Source organism: Chrysoperla carnea, chromosome 3 (assembly GCF_905475395.1).
Source record: "Chrysoperla carnea chromosome 3, inChrCarn1.1, whole genome shotgun sequence".
In the NCBI taxonomy this organism is placed as follows: Eukaryota; Metazoa; Arthropoda; class Insecta; order Neuroptera; family Chrysopidae; genus Chrysoperla; species Chrysoperla carnea.
The window spans coordinates 3,219,534-3,242,790 of record NC_058339.1 but is presented as its reverse complement, the minus strand read 5'-3'; the positions used below and the strand labels follow the sequence as shown (position 1 = coordinate 3,242,790).

Below are 23,257 nucleotides of genomic sequence, written 5' to 3'. Positions count from 1 at the left end.
TATCATTCAGTGTATAAGTTGGATAGAATTCATGAACAAACTGCTAATGGCGACTACGTGTACTTAAATAATAAAATAAAATAATTAATAATTCAATAATAACTTGATTTAATTTAAATTACACCCCAACTAGCAACACATACATATAAACCAAATATATGTTTTGTAGTCAAGTATACGTTATTTTTGGCAACTAGAAAAATATATAATATATTGTGCTCAAGTGATGCTTATAAATTTGATAATATAGATATGCTCTTCAATCATCAATTCTCCAACTATAGTCGTCTCTGTTCATCAAATAATGGATCTCCGATGAACTCATAATTAAATTAAAATTTTGTTTTTATATCACCGGCAACCTTCTATTTTTATGGTATTATTATATAACTACAAGATTGTCTAAATATTTTAGACAGTTTTTTATCACACTCTCTAGATTTTTTGACATGGAAATATCCAATTGAAAAGGATAACCTATATCATTTTTTCAGCCAACTTTGAACGATAAAATAATAATAAAAAGCCCGGTGACCTAGGAATTTTTTGTGATTTTTGGAAACTTTGTTAATCAAAAAATGCACTTAGAAAGTTTTTTAGTAATCCCTAGTATTATTCAATCCTTGCATATCCCTTTAAACGATTTTAAAAATTATTTCACTTATAGAATGCTACATTATCACCAAGTAATGATTCAGTCAAATTATACATGAAAAGGGAGTGAACCTTGCATCAAATCAGTTTTTTTTTTTTGACATGTCATTTGCAGCATAAAGGCAATGTTAAATCCAAGTTTTCGGCCTCAGCAAACGACCGGATCATGCCGAAAAAGAAGAAAAATCTCGAAAATTTTGATCTTATTTCAGTTTTTGCCGATTTTAATTCGGAAGGACTGATTTTTCATCAAAAATTGTGGTATTCATTTTTAAAGCAGGTTAAATTTGCAACAATTTGAGATCAAGCAACAATTGCAACAATTTTTTTTTTGGAACATTTTTTTGTAAACAACACTAGTTTTCCAAAAATTGAAAAATTTCCGAACAATTATTTTCCAGAATTTGTTTTGTTTTTCCAGAACGTTTCACAAGACCAGTTGTTGAAGCTACCCACAGATTATAGTTTTTAATTTAAAACAGATCTGCAACTCCATAAAAAATATTTACTGTTTTAGTTCTCTGAAGGTTCCTTACTCCAGAAGGCTCTACACGTTATAATCGTGTAGGGCCATCTATTAGTTTGGATAATAATTTACCTATTTCAATGGTTGTTGGGGAAACAATATTTTATATATTTTAAAGTAAATAAACAAAACGTCTTTTGAAAATTCGTTTCCATGTCGTTAAAATTCGTTAAGTGTATTCTCAATTGATTGCGTTTATTAACATTTGGACCATTTGTGTAGTGACTTTATTTAAGTGTTTAGGCTGTTTTCATTATGCGCCTGTTCATTAACTAATAAGTGTAATTTAGTTTAGGTCGTTTTAAGCGTGTTTATGTTTATATATTATTTTCTGACTTTTTTATGGTATGACTAATACTGGAGTAAATCTAAGCAAAAAAAGTCGGTTATATGGATTAAAAGTTCGAGCAGCGAAACTTGGGGTTTTTTCTTTTCACATCAAAATAAGTATTTTTTGAAATTTTTTACTTTCCCGGAGTGGTGCAATGTCTAAAAAACAAAATGGCGTCAAAAATGGCATTTTTTTCAGAAATTTTATCTTTTTTATTTTATATTTTAATTTAAAGAGGAGAGTGGTTATAAACTACACCTCATTTTATTCGTCACCTCCCCCCCAAGTTATATATATATATATATATACATATATATGATAAATGGGTTCATTTGACTGTAACTTAAAAACTAATGGACCGATTTTAATGAAATTTTTACGAAATGTAGGTTTGAATACAAACAACTTTCAGTTAAAGTTTTAAACAAATCCGCCGAATAATTCGGCCAAAATTTTAAATTTTAGGATTTTTTTTAAATGGCTGCCATTTTATGCCATTTGGTCCTAGGAAGTTAATTTTTTTTTTAAATTGTAGCATTTTTAATTACCTTTCGAAACATTTTTTACAGTTAAACTTTTGTTCTATCTCTAATGGTTTACAACATGAAATTTTGGGTAAAATCGTGTAACTTTACAAAATAGACAAAGTTTGAAAAGCTGTTTCTCCGAAACTATCGGTGCAATAAAAACTGGCTCGATATCAAATTATTGCAAATTTAAACTTCTTTAAAAATAAATACTACAGTTTTTGATGAAAAGACAGTCCTTCCAAGTCAAAATCGGCAAAACCTGAAAAAACCAAAAAATTTTCGACATTTATCTTATTTTTCGACATGATCTGGTCTTTTGTCGAGATCGAAATTTTGGATTTAACATTGCAAACAACATATTAAAAAAAACAAAATACGTGATTTGATGCATGGTTCAATGTTTAATAATAATAATAATAATAAAAACAGAAGAGGAGTACCGCAAGTGGGTCCCTAGTACTTAAACCAAGACTCCTCTGTGCTCACTTTGAGATCGACCTGTTGAGGATTCTGCCGAGGCCAGAGGCTACACAAAAATCGAGCAGCTTCTCCGTCGGGATCTCTCCCAGGATAGATGGGTCCAAGATTTCGGACCCAAACATTCTGAACCTAATCATATGTCCTATCAAACTCCCTATATTTTATAGTTATGGAGAAAATGAACCCCAAAGTTTTGTCCTAATTTGCGCAATCACGGGTAAACAGTGATGTTTACAAAAAAATGTTTAAAACAAAAGTTGTTAATTTTTTTATAAGGAACATTTTTTTATGTTTAAACTTTTGTTCTATCTCTAACGGTTCATGTTGCTCATTTACGATTTCACACTCACTTTTTACGCCCTGAGCACGATATAAAAATTTGAGCTTGATAGACAACCGGAAGTGAACTGACTACTTAGGTGATTTTAGGGAAACCGATTTGAACTATATCTCCATAACCGTCCACTCTTATACGACTATGACGATTTAATTATTGATTATTTGACCGATATATCTTATAATATTTGTCTAAACAATAAAATGCGAATAACTTTTAAATCTATAAATTTTCTAAAATTTTTACTTAAGGTAGTTCCTCCGCGACCGTCCAGTCAAAAAGTTTTGGACTAATACTATCATTCAGTGCATTAACTGTGCTATGACTATTATACATATACCATATATTATTTTCAAAAGACTGTAGTTCCTCACTACTGTTTCTAGTATACATATAAGCACACACACTATGACATATGCCTTTAACATTAGTCTTCATATCTTTTCCACAAAAATCATCGCTAAAACGAGTTATTTATTTAAGTTTTTTATCGAAACTATATGGTAAATAATTTTTATTTTTATTTATATATTTTCTAAATATAGTATTCTACATTATATTAGTTTTTCATAGAGATGGTGGACGTCATTCATTGGTAAATAAATATAATATTTGTAAATTTGTTTATTTTTATACACTTCTCCCATGTACACGTACAAATTGCGTCACTTTTAATTGCTAATATCTCATGTATGGCATGGTAAATCATCTTCTAATTTTAACAGCAAGTGTATTATGAATTAAATATTTTATATTCTGAGTTTTGAGAAATTCTTGGAATATCACTTTCGTGTAGGTACTACCTTAAAACTTTTCTTTCTAAAATTAATGATATTAAGGTAATACCCGTTCAATATTGCATTACAGCTACAGATAATTAAGAATCTTTTCTTGCACTAATTTACAGGAGTTATTATTTTCTAAAGGTTTATTATCACGTACTGAATGTAAATATACAAAATCCTTACAAATTTGGAGGGTAAATGTGCCTCCATTTTGAGAAAAACCGTTACGGCCTATAACCCCGTAACCGTAATAGCCTTTTCTGTTGTGGAGTTAATAATTAACACACACATACAAGAACAAATGTAATTTAGACAATTCTAAAAAAAGTGTGTGTGTACTTATGTACACGCGTTAGAAGTTATACTTCTTCGGCGTAACAAGATAAAAATCTTTCTAAAAATTTTATCTTTCAATATTTAGAACAATTTAATTTTTTCGGCATTAAATATTATTATTATTTGTATCTATTATTAATTTATTAATTTATTTATATTTATTTTAGTTTATGATGTAAATAAATAATACATACCGTCAACTAACCCCAAATTCTATAAACGTATTCAAAGTAATATGTAAAAACTGTTCTTATCACTTAAAATAATTACTCAAAGTAATATATAAAAACAATTATTATCACTTATAATCACAGTAAATTATTTTATAATATATTATGATATTATTTGAGAAAATATGTATTTATGTATATTTTTATATATTTTATTCGGACTGATACAAAACACGTGTGGTAGGTTCAGAAATACTTAAATAAAGAAATATTGTGAATACAGTTGTCAGTTCTCACGCAAACATACGTAGATGTCCTTACTTTTACTTTGTTGGTACCTTTATTTGAAAAACTAAAATGTTAACTGTAGCTAACTTCATCATGTCGGTTTTTCGTGACGGTGTGCGCGCGCATCGTAAAAATTTACCCTCATCATTTCTGCCTAACGCGCCAAAAGAAGTATAACTTCAAAAAATAAACAATATCGTTTTATATTACGTAAACAAAGATGGAAAACATATACAATATATTACAATAAAACAAACGTGACAGTTCTAGAATGTGCTAGAGAGCTAGACGATACGATAACAATGCATTGTAACTATATAAACATCAGTATGCGTTACCGCCAGCACAGTTTACAATCGGGCAGATTACAATACGAGAGATTACAACAAGTTAGATGACAATATATACTCTTCAAGTTAACTACGGTCAAGTTTTATCGTCTATCAAAGTAACATTAAAATAAAAGTGTTGTGAATTGTATTATATTTCTATGTAGTTAAAAAGCTTAACAATAAAAATTCGTATATTATTTATTGTTCAATGTTTTGTTACACACATTTGATTACGTTAAGCCCGCTACATAATTGGTGACTCCGTTAAAGAACGCCGTAAAACATCGACAAATTTGAAACAACGTTAAACGACGACTAACTACAGGTATTTAACGAATATAATGAATAACGACACGACGATAAAATGTCTGCAACGACCTGCACATCAACCAATCGGCTGGACTTACTGGACAAAAAACCTTAGCACAGGCGCTACAGGAAATAGCTGCGTTAAAAATTAACCAGAGTTGACGACGCGATACAGCCAGTCCTGCTCGAGCTAACAGATACTGTTACTACCGTTACAAATTTGCGGAAAATCGAAATGCAGATTACCGTGTTCATACGCTCAACAACATTCGGAAAACGATCAGGGTCGTCGCTCTTAGCGGCTGACGACGCGCCCACAACACCTCGTCGCTTATATATCAGCGAAAAGAATTTTTCAACGCAGTTTCTCGTTGATATTGGAGCTGACATTTGCGTTTACCCTCGCTCCAAACTACGTGAGCGGTGAACTAAAACATCGTTTGAATTGCCAGCAACCAACGGCACAGTTATTTCAACTTACGGCACATTGAAAACCAATAGTTAAGGAGTTATGGGCAATATTTTTATTTTTTTTTTTAAATTGGCAACAGACATTATCTGCCATTAAAGCCATTTACAAACATTGTGACAAAAAATTATAAAAAATATAAACAAAAATATATTCGTATAGACTTAAATTAGATAAATATTTGTATTGTACGAAAAAAAAAAGAGTAAAAATAAGATAAATATTAATAAACTAAAAAAAGGAAGCAGATAAACGAATTTATTTAAAAATGAACACACAGGATACAGGATAGGGAGTAAAAGGAGTCTAGATATTCGCTGCCGAGGCTCATCGGAGCTAGGATTGATAACAAACATATATGTTTTGAGCCTTGGATGAGGTTACAGTAGAGACAATTAGTGTTGTGTAAGACGGCACAGACAGTATAGAACGGGAATAATGTAGGTTGGGCTAGGCGGAGATGTTGCAGGAGTTAAAGAATTTGGTGATAGAGGACAGAACTTTCTTGTCGTTGAGGGAGAGTAGATAGGTGATGTTTAGAGGATGGGAGACCTTTTGGGATTTTAAGGAGTTTAACAAAAGAGATCTTTGATTTGCATACGTTGGACAGGCTAAAAGGAGATGGTTAGCATCACATGTGATTTCTCCACAAATGCATAATGCATCTCGACGTAGATTGATACGATGTAAGTGGGAAGGAAGACTGTTGTGAGTCGATCGAAGGCGACCAAACGTTACGCTTTGCTTTCGATCCAGTGGTAATAAGTCGTGATACCAGGGGAGTAGGCTAGGTATATGTCGTAGCAGCCAAATTGCTCGTCCCCTGGTAGCGCTAGTGAGATCCTAATCATCCTTCCAGTGACGTATCAATTGTTCTTTGCAAAGTGGAGTCAGGTCCGATGCTGGTGGGCGATATGTGGTGACGGCCCCTGACGTTATACTTGTTTTTGCAAGACCATCCACCATCTCGTTGTCCAAAACGCCGATATATGAGGGGCACCATGTAAAAGATATTAAATAGTTATTATTAGTTAGCCTGAACAACGTATGTTTGATGTTTTGTATGAGGTAGGATTGAGTGGGATTGGAAAATTTGGAGGAGAGGGCAGAGAGGACACTTTTAGCGTCAGTTATTAGTAACGCATCCCTTATGTTATTTGCTTCTATGTAAAGAAGCGCTTCAATTATGGCTACACTTTCTGCAGAAAATATAGAAAAATTTTTATTCAGTTTAAGAAAGAAACATTGCCGTGGAAGAATGCTGCGCCAACATTTTGGGAACCTATGGATTTGGATGCGTTGTGTAGATGTGTTGAGAGGTGGGAAAATTAGAGTGTAGGAATTCATTAAAAATGGAGTTGGCATAAAATGGGTTATTTGCATCCTGCTTGCTTAGACCGCAGTTGAAGAGGATAGAAGGAGCAACGAAGTTAGCTGAGCAGGGAGATGTAAAATAAAGAAGAGCAGGGCTTTGGTAGATGGGAGTGGTGTTGAGGGTACGGTAAGCTATGATTAGAAATGGGATGGACTTGTGTCGCCAAAATCTGTAGTGAGGGATAGTTTGGAACAGTGCAGCAAGTCTGGGTATAAGAGGGTGGTTGTTGCCGGATAGAATTCTAAGGATAAATTTTTTTGCGAGATAGAGTCTCCGGATGTGCAATGGAGAGACACCTGCCTCAACAAAAAGGGAGTTTGTTGGGCAGGAACGCATTTGTCCTAGGGCTAAACATAGGACTTGGTATTGAAGGCGGTCTAGGATAGACGAGGTGGAATGGGAAATGGGGGAAAGCAAGAAGCCACCATAGTCAAAAACTGCGTGGTTAAAAGTGAGTAGGGTGGAAGGATCTGCCCCCCCCCCCACCAAGTAGAGCGAATGGCACGCATTGCATTTAAACCACTTTGGGCGCGTGTAGCGATAGATGTAACGTGCTCCCGCCAGGACAGTTTGGAGTCCAGGGTGACTCCTAGGAATTTAACAGATTTTTGGAAGTTAATGACAGAATCTTGGAATAGAGGGGTTGTGCAAGATCGTGATGTCTAGAGAAAAGGATCCCTGTGGATTTGTTTGTTGAAATTTCAAGGTTCAATTCGGCCAAAGTGTTCTTTAGTCGAATTAGACCCCTTTCGACATCTCTTATAGCTACATCCAAAGAGCGAGAGCATAAGTATATGACAATGTCATCAGCATATTGCAAGATTTTAGTATCAGGTACTAGGGTCTGGATGTCCACTGTGTAAAGGTTAAATAGCAGGGGACTGAGAATAGCTCCTTGAGGAAGACCCACAAAAGCTGTTCTACGAATTTCATTAGTGTGGTGAAGAAGAGTGATATGTCAATGGTCCAGCAAGTTGTGTATATAGCGTGCCAGTCTTTTTGGAGCGTTGAGAAGTGAGAGCTTGTTGATAAGAATATCAACAAACACGTTGTGGAACGCGGTTTTGATGTCTATAAAAACGACGACATATTCATTTTTCGTATAACAGTCGAGTACGTCCGCATACAGTAAAGAGGGGTTGTCCTGTGTCCCCATAGATTTTCGGAAACCGAACTGGAATAATGGAATGATACCGTGGAGTTCACTCCACCATTCCAATCGAATCTTTATGAGGTGCTCCATGATTTTCGAAATGCATGAGGTCATAGCTATGGGGCGATAGGAGAAGGCAATGTTAGGGTGATTATTAGGTTTTAGAATAGGGAGGATTAAAGAGTTTCTCCAGTTATCCGGGACTATATTATTTAAAAATAAGCTGTTTAAAATATCCAGAAATTGAATCATAGATTCAGACGGTAGTTTGTGAATCATGCTATAGTAGATTCCATCAGATCCTGGAGAAGAATCTTGTAGAGGGGATAGAACTGAGTTCAATTCCTCAATGGTAAACGGAGAATCTAATATATTGTTTGATTCTACTGGAATCAGAGAAGTGGTGGCCGGAAGGACAAAGTTAGGAGTAAGTTTACCCATGAACTCTGCTTTCCAATCGGAGTTAGATGATTTCTGAGTAGTGTTGATGCTTTTACGGAATATTTTAATATTTTTCCAAACCTCGGTAATAGGGATAGAACGAGAAAAAGGCTCACCAAATTTCTTCCATGATTCCTTTTTTTTTTTTGCGGAAAGCTTTCTTTAACAACGCAGACGTACGTTTGTATTCTAGTTAATTGTCCATGTTAAAATTACGTTTTAGTTGTTTCGTGACCGTTTTACGTCTTTGTACGAGTTCGAAGCACTCTTCGTCCCACCAGGGAGTAGGAAGACGAGGTTGGGATGGAGATTTGGTTCGAGGGATTGACGAAGTGGCAGCAGTGTTAATTACTTCCAAGAAGGAGTTGTAGGCCGCTAAAGGTTTGGGGTGGGAGGTAGGCTGTCGAGACAGTCCTTGGCCTTTTGTGTATAGAGGTCCTAATTGGCTCTGGATCACTATAATGGTTACCCCAGGAGGGATGATGCATATTAAAATCATCACCTAGGAAGATGGGTTCAGGGACAGGGGCGAGAAGATTTAGTAATTGATCTATAGAAAGAAAATTATCTCCTCCATATCCGTCGGCTCGATCCGAACGGTAGATCTGATATCGGCCTATGCGGGCTAGATGTTTAGCCCGTAACCAAGTTTCTGAGAGAAGCGCTACGTTGATGGAATGGGAATTGAGAAGGTATAGAAGATTAGGTTGATTATTTCTAAAACTTCTGAGGTTCCATTGAAGGATGTTGAGATGACGTTTTTCCGCCATTTATAATCAGGCTTAGGAATAGTTGGGTCAATTGTGCTGTGAGTGCTGGGTCCAAATTGATGAAAGCATTGGCAGATGCGGCTTGTTTAAAAGTGACAAATATTCGGCTTCTGCCAAGACTATCAATTTTAGATATGTCGGGAATTTGGTGTTTATAAGAAGCTTCCAATAGTTAAAGGGTATAGACGCTTGGAAGGGTCGGATAGGGGCTCCAATCGAATCTTTATGAGGTGCTCCATGATTTTCGAAATGCATGAGGTCATAGCTATGGGGCGATAGGAGAAGGCAATGTTAGGGTGATTATTAGGTTTTAGAATAGGGAGGATTAAAGAGTTTCTCCAGTTATCCGGGACTATATTATTTAAAAATAAGCTGTTTAAAATATCCAGAAATTGAATCATAGATTCAGACGGTAGTTTGTGAATCATGCTATAGTAGATTCCATCAGATCCTGGAGAAGAATCTTGTAGAGGGGATAGAACTGAGTTCAATTCCTCAATGGTAAACGGAGAATCTAATATATTGTTTGATTCTACTGGAATCAGAGAAGTGGTGGCCGGAAGGACAAAGTTAGGAGTAAGTTTACCCATGAACTCTGCTTTCCAATCGGAGTTAGATGATTTCTGAGTAGTGTTGATGCTTTTACGGAATATTTTAATATTTTTCCAAACCTCGGTAATAGGGATAGAACGAGAAAAAGGCTCACCAAATTTCTTCCATGATTCCTTTTTTTTTTTTGCGGAAAGCTTTCTTTAACAACGCAGACGTACGTTTGTATTCTAGTTAATTGTCCATGTTAAAATTACGTTTTAGTTGTTTCGTGACCGTTTTACGTCTTTGTACGAGTTCGAAGCACTCTTCGTCCCACCAGGGAGTAGGAAGACGAGGTTGGGATGGAGATTTGGTTCGAGGGATTGACGAAGTGGCAGCAGTGTTAATTACTTCCAAGAAGGAGTTGTAGGCCGCTAAAGGTTTGGGGTGGGAGGTAGGCTGTCGAGACAGTCCTTGGCCTTTTGTGTATAGAGGTCCTAATTGGCTCTGGATCACTATAATGGTTACCCCAGGAGGGATGATGCATATTAAAATCATCACCTAGGAAGATGGGTTCAGGGACAGGGCGAGAAGATTTAGTAATTGATCTATAGAAAGAAAATTATCTCCTCCATATCCGTCGGCTCGATCCGAACGGTAGATCTGATATCGGCCTATGCGGGCTAGATGTTTAGCCCGTAACCAAGTTTCTGAGAGAAGCGCTACGTTGATGGAATGGGAATTGAGAAGGTATAGAAGATTAGGTTGATTATTTCTAAAACTTCTGAGGTTCCATTGAAGGATGTTGAGATGACGTTTTTCCGCCATTTATAATCAGGCTTAGGAATAGTTGGGTCAATTGTGCTGTGAGTGCTGGGTCCAAATTGATGAAAGCATTGGCAGATGCGGCTTGTTTAAAAGTGACAAATATTCGGCTTCTGCCAAGACTATCAATTTTAGATATGTCGGGAATTTGGTGTTTATAAGAAGCTTCCAATAGTTAAAGGGTATAGACGCTTGGAAGGGTCGGATAGGGGCTCCAAGAGAATTTAAGGGGTATGATGGCGTAAATGTTGCAGATTTTGTAGTATGGGGGGTTATTATTTGGTTTATTTTGTAGGTGGGTAGGATCTGTAGGTTGTGCTGGGGTTGTGTAGTGCATTGGGATTTTTTTGGCTAGACGAGGATTGGGTTGAGTTGGATGGAATGGGTACTTGTGAGGAAGGGCAGGGAGAGGTAAGTGAAGGGAAAGGAATGGGATCATTTGGAGGGTTTAAATTCTCCAGCTCTATCATAAGTAGACCTGGAGGGGGATCGGGTTGAGGCACGGTTCCCAAAATGCAGTATTATTAATAGAATTTTGAAATAATTAAATAATTAAATAATAATAATAATAATTAGAATTGAAAATTTAAGAAAAAACTGAATAAATTTAATGTATATTATCTGAATTGAAATATAAAATATTTTATTTTTTAACAATAAGGAATGTGAAAAAAACAAATTACGCAATTAGTGTTGTATGTAAGGTAAGAGTTGGATAACAAAACAAATTTGTTTATAATTTTATAATACGTTTGCTTGTATAAAGTATATCAATTTATTACAACAATGGGCAATATTGAATTTAACTAATAAAGTAAAGACATTGTTGATTAAAGAAACAATGTTCTTAAAAGTGCACATATCTCTTGAACTATTGAGTTTTGTACAAAAGTCCAAAAGACACTTTCGATTTATATTTGTTTAGAGAATACACTCTTAAGTTATGAACCATCGAGTCACAGAACACCCTATATATATGTTATACCTATCTAAATAATTTTGAGGAGCTATTTGCGTCAGTATTGATGGTGACAAGTGATGTTGATTTACAAATAAATAAACAGTATATAATATAAAGTATAAAAACGAATGATTTAGTTCTTTATTTTTTTATAATCTCTTTTATATTTTTTTAATACATCCTGATGATGATTTTGTGCCTCAACAATTTTAGCATCAATAATTTTATTAATACGATTTTTCAATGCATTATGATACAAATTCAAAAATTCTTCAACTGTTAATTGAATTTCAGGTTTCTTTAATTTTGCAAAATCACAATATGATGCATGCTTATAATGCTCTTTCCATGGGTCATCCGAATCCTCCCATCCGTCCAATTGTTTACCACAATAAAAACATTCAACAGCATCTGCTTCGCTATCTTCACTTGCAATTAAATAAAAACCAGCCTCAGCCATCTGGAATTACAAATATTTCATTTCAGTTATCAATTTTGATTGTAACAATGGAAATTTACAAAATTAAAAAAAAAAAAAACCCTACAAACTTTTTTTTGGGGTACGGAATCCTAAACACTATCCATTAAAATACTTTTTCCCTTAGAGCCTCCTCCAAACGGAATCGTTTATGAGGATCATAGCATTTTTTTAGTTGTTCCGGGTACGGAACCCTAAACTCTCACTTGAAACATAGCTAAGAACACACTCCATTGAATTAATTTTCAAACGCAACAACAAAATTAAGATCGGTTCCTTCTTTTATGCGTTACGATGCCACAGACAGACATACAAACACACATAGCTGTCAAACTTTTTTGGGTTCGGGGGTTAAAAATAAAGCTATTGCAATTTTAAATGCGAGTAAAACTGAAAAAGCTACCATCATATAAAGCATTAAACAGCAATTTAATAAACAGCCAAAATTCCGTTAGGTTCCATTATTCTATGGCCAGAATGACACAAGTGTACACTTGGGACAGTACTACCGGTAAAGACATATGTCAAAAATCATTTTGACCAGCCGTGGATAAGGTCGGACACACACATACTTCTTCTCCGAATTGATGTTAATGCCATATTCTGACCATGAAACGTAAAGATATGTTGAAAATTTCGATTTCGACATCATCACACAAAAACTTTCATTCCCTATTTTTACCCCCTTTAACGTAAAATTTTCACAAACTATGAATCTCGTATTTATTTATATCTACTCAAAAGCCTAAAAAATAAATTTTATGCTTCTAGCATTAAAAATGACGTAATTTCCATACCAACTTGCCATATTCATCTCCCTTACAGCCTACTAACTATTTCTATATCAAATTTGATTAAAATCAGTTAATTAGTTTAGGCATGATTTCGTAACCCACACACAGACAGACAGACAGAGTTATTTTCACATGTATAATATTTGGAAGGATAAGGATAACATGGTAGTAACTGTGTAAATCATTTCTAATACAGCATCAATATTTGTGAGAGAGTACATTATACATTAAGCAATGTGTATAAGATATGGTGGAATCTGATTAACTGGGACCTGGATAGGTGAGAAATCTCCATAACTCGAACTCATGCTGAGGTCCTAATATTTTGGCAATGAATTCCGTCTGTTATTGGGAAGAAGCAAACCTCTATATCTGGGATTTTTTCTTTCGATTTTATTGTCATAGTTACCTCTATAACTGAGACAGCGAGTGAATTTTATATGCATTAACCTCTGTAACTGAGAACTGTGATAACATCGTTTTGATTGTTTATTTAGTTATTCTTATTGTACCCGCAAATTCCACACTTAAATAATTTTCAGCTTCAAGTTTTAGTTTTGCTTTACTATCATACGGATGGTTATTTGAAAAATTTTGAAACGAGAGCTCAAATCGTTATTAGTGCGTGAAAAACTGAAGTTAATATCCGTTTATGAAATTGGGAAGACACGCGATGAAGTCTGTGTCGAATATGTGCCAAAATCTACCCTTTGTAGAATAATTCAGGATAAAGATAAAATTCAATTACAATGTTAAATTAAACTCATATATCTGCCTGCGAATACGACAAGTAAATTGCAGCCAATGGATCAAGGCATCATCAACATTTTTTAAGTTTATTACAGAAAAGAAGTTGTTATTATATGTTATTAAATATATAGAAGACAATCAATGCCCACAAATCAATGATCTCCAGGCGATGAGGTTTGCTAAGAAAGCTTGGATTTCTGTGTCCAAAACTACTATAGCAAACTAATTATTATAACATTTAATTTGATAATACGTTATTTTATTTAATAATCGCACCTCTATAAATGAATTAACATGTATTTTGACCTCTATTAATGAGACATATATTTATTTATATCTAGATATCTGAAACACTGAGTAAGAGGAATACATCTATAAGTGAGACAAATTTGCAGGCCTCTTGATGTCTCACTTAACTAGATTTCACTGTATAATATTTCGATGTAATAGGATTCGATATTTCACTTCAATTTCTTAATGTGTATCATCATAACGCCCCATTCTCAATTGACGCAGACGTGGTTCGTCACCTTACGAAAGTGTATACAGCAATCCTACTATTACACACAATTCCCGTTATTTCCGCGTCAGCAGAAAAATCTTTCAATAAACTGAAGATTATGAAGAATTATTTAAGAAACATCATTGGACAAGATCATCTTTGACATTTGTCATTAGTTACGATAGAAAACAAGACGGTATAGTACATTGATGCATATCGTTATTTGTTTATTCTTATTTTCCTTCATTATAAACACATGCCTAATTTATCCCTAATAAGAATAAGTTCAAATCACTGTTCTTTTCTTATCATTATTAGTAATCCAATTAATATATTAAACGGGTGACAAAATTGCTATCAGAAACCAAAAAACACGTTGTTATAGAAGAAAGGAAGTCAAGAAACATAGCGTTTATTGTTTACGGCTAAGCAATGGCTAAGTTAACTAAAAAAGATCGAAAAGTAAAAAAACGGTTTTTTTGCGATTAAAGAAAAGTTGACGTCCATTGCGAAAAAATTAAATTGGAAAGTTCTAGATCTCAAAAGAACCTTTCGATTCCCGTCAGGTAAGTCCGATTTGGATGCGTTGGTACCGAGAAAACTTAAAAAAATGAGAGAAAATAGTCGTTTTTTACATTTGTTTATAACTTTTTTTCTTTTTCGATTTTAAAGTTGATATTTAGTAAAGTTATGAGTAATAGGTTCACAAATCTTCATTTTTTTGGCAAAAAATGTTGAAAATTTTTTGAAATAACGCATTTTTTCGAAAAAGGACACCTTTCGTAAAAACTTTTTTCTTGGTCGAGGGACTAATGTAGAGTGGTTTTACGAGTCTTAATCTCTTCGTCTAGATTTCGGTGAGCATGACATTTTAGCAACAAGTGAAATTTTTTAATTTTCGATGCAGAAATTGGGCTTCAAAAAAAGTGAATCTGTTGGGATGCAGAAACACTCGATGTTAACGGGATCATAGCCGTCGTTACACGAAAGATAACAACTGCAAATATTTTTCTTTAATATAGAGTCAATATTTATTAATAATGCGCAAGTTTCAGAGCTCCAAAAAAATGCACTTTTTCGTTGCCCGGTTTCGGCAACAAATATTAAAAAATTTCACTTGCTGCTAAAATATCAGGCTCGAAGAAGTCTGGGCGAAGAGATTAAGCCCCGAAAAATCGCTCTACTTTAGTCCCTCGACCAAGAGAAAAGTTTTTACGAAAGGCGTCCTTTTTCAAAAAAATGCGATATTTCGAAAAATTTTCAATATTTTTTGCTAAAGAAAATGAAAATATGTGAAAATATTATTCATAACTTTACTAAATATCAACTTTAAAATCGAAAAAGAAAAAAAGTCATAAATAAATGTAAAAACGGCTATTTTCGCTCATTTTTCAAGTTTTCTCGGCACCTGCGCATCAAAATCGGACTTTTCTGAACTCAATCGATAGGTTCTTTTGAGATCTAGAACTTTCCAATTTAATTTTTTTGCAATGGACATCAACTTTTCTTTAATCGAAAGTAAACCGTTTTTTTTACTTTTGCGATTTTTTTTAGTTAACTTAGACATTGATTAGCCCTAAACAATAAACGCTATGTTTCTTGGCTTGTTTTCTTCTATAACAACGTATTTTTTGTTTTCTGATAGCAATTTTGTCAAATTTAACATTGGACCAAGGTATATTAATTGGATTATAGTGCAGTTATATTAACATAAGTTTACTAAAAAAATAATCAATTGATATCAGAAGTTTAACGATTTAAAATGGTGAAAGTTATAAGGAATGCTATTTCCTAGCATCAAAGTTGGAGGGTGTTTTGGGGGGGGGGGGTGTTAAAATGGGGCGCAAAATTATATTATTGCGTTTTCTGACTAAAGTTGTATTCAAATGAAATGTGTTCAATAGAAAAGTTCTAGATCACGCCAAAATCTAGAACTTTTATTTGTATTTTTTTTCTCATTTCAATAAAAATAGTGCAATTTAAATTTTAAATGAAATTTGTTGAAAAGAAAAATGTACTTCAGAAAATCATCGTACAGGATTCAATTCAGTGCACATTTTGTTTGTTTTACATCTATATTCATAAAAAATGAAGATGTCATACACCATTCAACGTTCGAAAATGCGAAAAAAGAAAAAAACTAATTTTGCACACACACACAACTTTTTTTTGGCATGCAAAACGAAGACTCCCCCAAGGGGTCTAAATAACATACCAAAAAAGCAGTTTTATATCACGTTTTGCGATTTCAATGTATAATATGACTGACGCATATTTTATACGTAAATATTTGTTCAAAACAAGTACAAAAACAACTATATCGGAAAATGAATGATATTAGATTTAAAATTCTAGGGAGAACAGAAATTGGCGACAGCATTTAATTGAGCCACACCAATTAATTTTAAGAACCTTTTAAATTTCGTTTATGAATTTTAAACAAAAAGTTAGTTACGACTTACGAATACAAATAACTTACATTTTTGGTTGAGCAGTTACAAGAATTATTAAAAGGCCAAGTTTTAAACGTCCTCAGTCGATGTTTTTCGAAAGCCATGGCTGCCATGTCATGTATACCAGAATCAAGTATTTTTTCCATCTAAAAATATATAATTTTAATATAAAACTTCTTTTTTAAACACCATTAATATTATTCTACCATGTTCAAATTTTGTTCCTCAATTAAGAGATGATTGCGGATGATGTGTTTAAATGATGTTTTCAAGTTATCTAATTTCACAACAATTCTTAGTTTAAAAAATAATAAACATTAATATTAGTTTTTGAAATAAATTTTAATTTTTAACTCTTTCACGGACGTTAAATGAAATTCTTCAATCTTTGTTCATGATTATTTACATTTCAAATTTATGAGATACGTTATAAAATAATTTTATACTTCAAATAGTTGTATTTAAAATAAAACCAGTGCTACTCAAACAGTACCACAGTTTTCGTAACAAATAACGAAATTGACATTAGGACGTAGCCGTCGTAGATATATTTAATTTACAACACTCGCATAGTACGGCTTTATAATACACTTGAGGCAGGGGGTGAGTGGTTGGTACTAACATTTTAATTTAACCCTTCTGGTGGGTACAGGTATATTAGAATAATGTTTTACACTTTTGCACTTATTGTGTTTAATTAAAACATTTATTATAAAATTTTTGATTGCACCTGCAAAAAAAAAAAAAAAAAAAAAACAAATAGTAAAAAACTAACATTCTTTATACAAAATCAACCTTTTATTTATATTTTTATCAAAATATATAAATGTATGATTCTTATACATTGTCGCTATATTGGATTTTAATACTACGAAAGACTCTCTAGCAATAGAAAAAAGAACTATAGTTGTCAGCTCTCATAGATACATAATATTTAACGGAACTGTTTGTTTTACAATCTTGTAAACGATACGCACATAGCAATAAAGCTTAATGTAACATTTTTCAAAAAATTGTATGTAAAAAATGTATATAACAACACAAACTACAAAGTTTATATAAAAAAGAAGGAAAACTATCGCAATTATAAAAGATTCGGGGAGCAAATACGACACAGCACATTAAAATGTATAATGAAGTAGGTATCTTTTGTCTTTTCATTCAAAGAAAAAATCAGCTGAGTCTTAAAAGTATGGTTTACAGTTTCTTTTACTCGTGGCGCTGACATCTTACCGTAGGTTAAATTTAAAATATAATTTAACCTATGGCGTTTTCTTTTAATAGTATAAAATTTGTAAATATTTGTTTGTAAACTTGTTAGAAACAATTCGTTTATTTTTTTTAAAGAGATTGTTTGATGATTTTTATGGCTCTCAATTTAGATGGCTGAAATACTTTGATAATAAGTATTAGTCTTTAAGGTGCGATTCATATTCTGCAGTTCATATATTGCTACTATGAAATCTAATGCAAGCGTCGTCTTAGGGTGTACTACGATTGCAACTGGGAGAGGTCATGTGACTATATGTCTCGTTGAGAAATACGGACGCAAACGCAACAACACAAAAACATATATACAACACTTCGTTTATTCAACTTTGAAAGGGTACTGATATCTGTGTGAAGAATCTGTTCGAATACCATCCTTTCATAACATCCAAACTATAATTAAACTGCGTGCCGTTTAGCCTAAAAAATTCCCGGAATTTGGTCATCCTGCAGTAAATGCTGATTGATAAGTTTTGCGAAGAAGCATTCACCATTCTTTGTTTTATATAAGGTATGGACTTCAGCATTACCCCCAAGCATCATTTGTTCCAATATAATTTCTTTTTCTTCAATTTCTTCACTCATTTTGCTTAACTTTACTTTGAAGAACTGCACACAACTGACGCTTCAGAAGAAACAGTTAAGTATGCGTCAGCAGTGAGTGTCAGACGTTCAGCGTTAAACGCTATCGTTAAATTGCCATCCGTAACATAGGAATCATACCTTAAGCTTTATTATAAAAAGTACTTATTATAGAAAATTTAATAAAAATAAGATCAAGTAATTTTATTAATTTAGAAACAATAGTAATCACTTTTTATAATAAAACTACAAAAAATACATAAATAATATTATATTAAAATACAAACATTATAATGTCTCCTAACGATATAACAGCTATAAATGTCCTAAACTTCAGAAAGTAATAGGTCTTGCTATAACATTTGAAGATATTTGCAATACTACAGTAAACAAGAGGAATTTTAAAATTATATTACCCTTCAAGTCGTAACAGAAAGTACCGAAGTTTACCTATATTCCATGTTCAATATTCTTTTTACGGTATTCGACAAGTGCTCCGGATGGTTAGTTAGAGCCTCATGATTTTCACTCAAATATTGGCGAACGAAATTACCTAGAGATGGCTCTGGTGTGAATGCAATATGGCCGATATAGAGGATTTTCGTTCAAGTTGTCAAAATAAATTTTTGCATTTTTTTTTGTTTATTTGTTTTTTTTAACATGGAGAAAGCCCTGGATATTAATATTGGTGATATATTTTATCTACTTGGTGGATCAGTAAGGCCGTTGATGGAAGGAGAGGCGCTTTCTCGTTCCAAAAACTTGTTTTTCTGTGGTATCCAATCGAAGCAAAATAATTGTTTATTAATCAAATCTTCATGTTTGCAAACGTCGAAGATCACCGAGAAACCTCATGAGATCTAAATCAAAGTGTTTGTAGCCAATGACAACAAAAAAATCGAATGCTATTGTTCTTGCAAAGCGGGCGCGGGAAGCAAGTGCAAGCATGTTTTTGCGACATTGTGCGACAACTGACGCCTGTAGATCTTGTTTTCCCACACTGGGGAACACCACAACGTTTTTCATTTTTGATAATTTCCATCTCAACAACAAAAACATTCAGCACTTGTGTAGCTGTCAAAACTCAAAATCCTCTATAATAGTTTCACTAATCCTCCCTGCGCGCCGCCACCGTATGTTGCGATCGCGAATAGATACATTTACATTCAAATAAAAATTGAATATTTATCATGTAATTTTACCAAGCCCTCTAGATTTATTGAACAGAGAGTGAGATCTTTAGATGCATTGAGTAGATAATGTCTATAAAGTGGCTCTTATTTAGGTTCATTTTTAAACCGATAGTCAGAATCCTTCTCAAGTGATTTTTGCCACTTGCTACAGTATCATCTTGTGACTGCCGAATCAAGCATATTAACTGTGACATAATCAAATGATATTAGATTTAAATTTAATATTATTTAATTTTACTTCATAGTGTTCCATTTTAGAACGCAAGGATTAAAAACCTCAGAACCCAATCAACTCGTAATTACAACAATACAGTGTTATCCAAAAATAAAATAAGAAAAAGATATAAGAAATCACAAATTACATAACCACGCCTCTACTGACTGAGGTATCTGTACTTCAAAGTATGACTATAATATAACATAAATAATGCTAAAATACTTGTTATAGCATGTATCATAGTCGCAAGATGATAATGTCGTGAGAAGTTCTATTATTGCCTGGGCCAACTCTAGCGATTACAAATAATGTCTGCTAAAATATCTAAAATTACATAGAAACAAAATAACAAACAATAAAGAAATATTAGTTATCGTCAAATCATTTCCCCCCTATTTCATAATATTTAAAATGGAACTTTTTGAAATTCTTTATAGTGTAAAAAATTCATTCTCTAATCATTAACGACTAAAAGATCCAGAATGGAAACCAATATAATAACCTTCCTTTCTTTTTCGGTTCAATATATCTAGGTACCATGAATTTTACGCTTCTTTTGGAAGCATTCTTTTGCATCGAAAAAGTTTAGAGCCACTGTTTGAAAGTTTGATTATATTTAACTATTATTTTATTGTTATGTTGGCAACATTTTAAGCGGTATTTTTACAATGTCAGTTCATGTCAGTCTTAGTAAACATGTGTAAAATATTTGATAAATAGTGAATTCAAATAAAATATATAAATAAAAGTGAGTGTGTTTTACATTGTGAGACTGAGATAATTCTCCAACAAGATGATCAATGATTTTGATCTATATAAAATCATTTGTCAATAATAAATGGGATCATTAAAATATTTACGATTATTTTATTCACAAACATTCCATCATTATTGTACTTCAAATCATATAATTAAGATGAAAATATTAAATGTAGCTGAGAAAAATGATGCTGCTAAAAATATAGCTGGTTATTTATCACGGGGAACAGCTAGAAGAGTAAATATTTATTATTTTTACACTATATTATATTATAATCAATAAATGAAACGAATACACAATTTTTATTATAGTCGAGTTGTACCTCTGTAAACTCTCATTTCACAGATTTAGAGAGTATGTATATATTATTTTAGAACTGCCATTGCCATCAAAGTATGTATCGAATAATTAAGTCAAAACGACTATACCTATTAAGTATAACATGACAGCCGTAGCAAAGGAAAATGTAGCATAATAGGCGAGGGTGCTGCCAGGATTACATTCAGAGAGGTGACTCTGTATCTAAACTTGGGGGGAGGGGGTCGAAACAATCCACTAATTTATTTTACTTTCGATACCGAAAAATGGTTGCTATGCATCTCCAGAAAATTATCTCCAAATATGAAATATTAATATTAATAGGAAGGCCCTCCTCATCAAAATTTTCATTTTTTCCTCAACCCATTATGAAAAAATTAATATCTTCATTTATTGAACGTATAGCAAATCTCGAAACACATTTTTGTAGGAAGTTGAAAGCTACAAAAGAGCTGTCTGAAAATTTTATTGAAGGACGTAATTTGAAGAACTTAAAATTTTTTTTTCTTCTTAATTCTATAACGCGCTAATTAATAAAACTTATAAAATGGACAAAATATACTAACTTGATACTTTATTTATTACTAACTGTACTGCGCCACACTTCGCTGTGGGGCATTATGGTATAGATGAAAAGTATCTAGTGAAGATTATGAAATTTGATAAAATTTCCTTTCATGTAACTTACAATTTTTTAATGTACACATCATGCCCTTTTATTTGGTACCTTACTACTTGGGTATATTTGAAAATATTCGATTGCTCATGAATAGGAAGAATATGGGTTTCCATGATAGGAAAGAAAAAAATTAGTAGATATTTTATAGAACCGTATCTATTAGTAGTTCTGTATCAAATATTTATTCTATGATATTTGATTTTGTAATAAAATCTTGTATACTGTATTTGCTTTAAAAATCTGTTAAAAAATTCAAGTTTTTATCTTCAATGGTTTGCCAATTTCTGCCGGTTCAAACTTTACATATATAACTTTATAACCATTGTTTCATATTAATGTACAACAGAGAGTATAAAGTCTCTGTGTATAACGATAATATAGTTTCCGATTTTTGATTAATAAAGAGACACTCCTAACATATTGCTTGTGAGAATAATAATTAGAATTATCTTTTATAAATATTATAAATCACATGACATCCTTGATCTGCATTTCTAGTCTATATGCAAAATTTGATCCTTACTTCCACCTCTACTTTTCCGCCCCCTGGGGGTTAAATGTAGATAAAAACCATCCTTGAAGCAGGTTGTATATCGTTTAAAAATTTGAGCTCAATCTATGCAGAATAATAAAAAAAATACAGTATCATGGACGGCGGCTAATAATAAGATTCAGTTATGTATATGTAAAAAAATTTCAAAGTGAATTAGGCATTATTTATGGACGGATTTTTTGGCATTATTTATGGACGGCGGCTAATAATAAGATTCATTTATTTATACATGTAAAAAATTTTCAAAATGAATTAGGGGGGTATTCCGACCACTCAATTCGAAAATACCCCTACTCATAAAATAAATAAAATACATTCTATTCAATAAATATCATACGAAATATCAATAGTGAAAATTGTACTATTGACAGTGGCGCCATCTATTGAAAATTATTAGAACTAAAAATCGAAAGACATTTGCGCCAGTAGCGCCATCTAGTGAAAATTGTACTATTGACAGTGGCGCCATCTATTGAAAATTATTTTTTAATCTATTTTCTATGAATTCCTAGATCATTTTTAATTCCACCCCCACCAAACTCCCTTATTCACAATGCACCCCCACCAAACTCCCTTATTCACAATGGGAGCCTAAGGGCTACCCAATGACATAATCCCCTACCGAAGGTCAATGGTTAGTTTTAGGGAAAATCGGGGACATACAAACAAACACTCTCTTTTTATATATATAGATTCGTAAACAAACAAACACTCTCTTTTTATATATATAGATTCGTAAAAAAAGTTCAAAGCATAACGATTTTCGAATTTTTTAATAATTACTTAAAACACGATTTTAAATCATTTAATTTTCAAGAGTTTTCGAAAGCTTTTCAAACTATTTATAGGCTATTGATTATGTCATATAGAAACAAACTAAGGCGTTCAATGGTTTTTATTGCAGGAATCGTTCAATGGGTTATTAAAGAAGAAAAAACCACGGAATGCTATTAGAGGGTGGGAATTGAAGATATTGATAAAAAAGTACCCCTTTTGATTTTTTCCCAATATCTCGTAAACTAAGCAAAATTTTGATAAATTTATTTTATATATAACTGAGGATCAAATTTTCCATCGTATTGGATATAGCCATTTCAACTTTTGGC

The 23,257-nt window shown here is 32.8% G+C and overlaps 2 protein-coding genes across 2 annotated transcripts in view; one reads left to right on the top strand and one right to left on the bottom strand.

Annotated features, from left to right (window-relative positions):
- Window positions 1-11,736: 11,736 nt before the first annotated feature.
- Window positions 11,737-17,006, bottom strand: LOC123294838 (baculoviral IAP repeat-containing protein 5-like). The gene is made up of 3 exons (XM_044876010.1): window positions 16,787-17,006; window positions 16,607-16,726; window positions 11,737-12,063 (listed from the first exon to the last, which is right to left on the bottom strand). The coding sequence occupies exons 1-3, from the start codon at window positions 16,787-16,789 to the stop codon at window positions 11,737-11,739; spliced, it is 450 nt and encodes a 149-aa protein (XP_044731945.1). The 5' UTR covers window positions 16,790-17,006.
- A 3,648-nt stretch (window positions 17,007-20,654) lies between these two features.
- The window catches only part of LOC123294916 (DNA topoisomerase 3-alpha), a 56,327-nt gene continuing 53,724 nt past the window's right edge, over window positions 20,655-23,257 (top strand). The window contains exon 1 of the mRNA XM_044876110.1: window positions 20,655-20,838. Coding sequence (XP_044732045.1) covers window positions 20,680-20,838 — 159 coding nt within the window. The 5' untranslated portion in view covers window positions 20,655-20,679. The remainder of the gene's footprint in view (window positions 20,839-23,257) is intronic.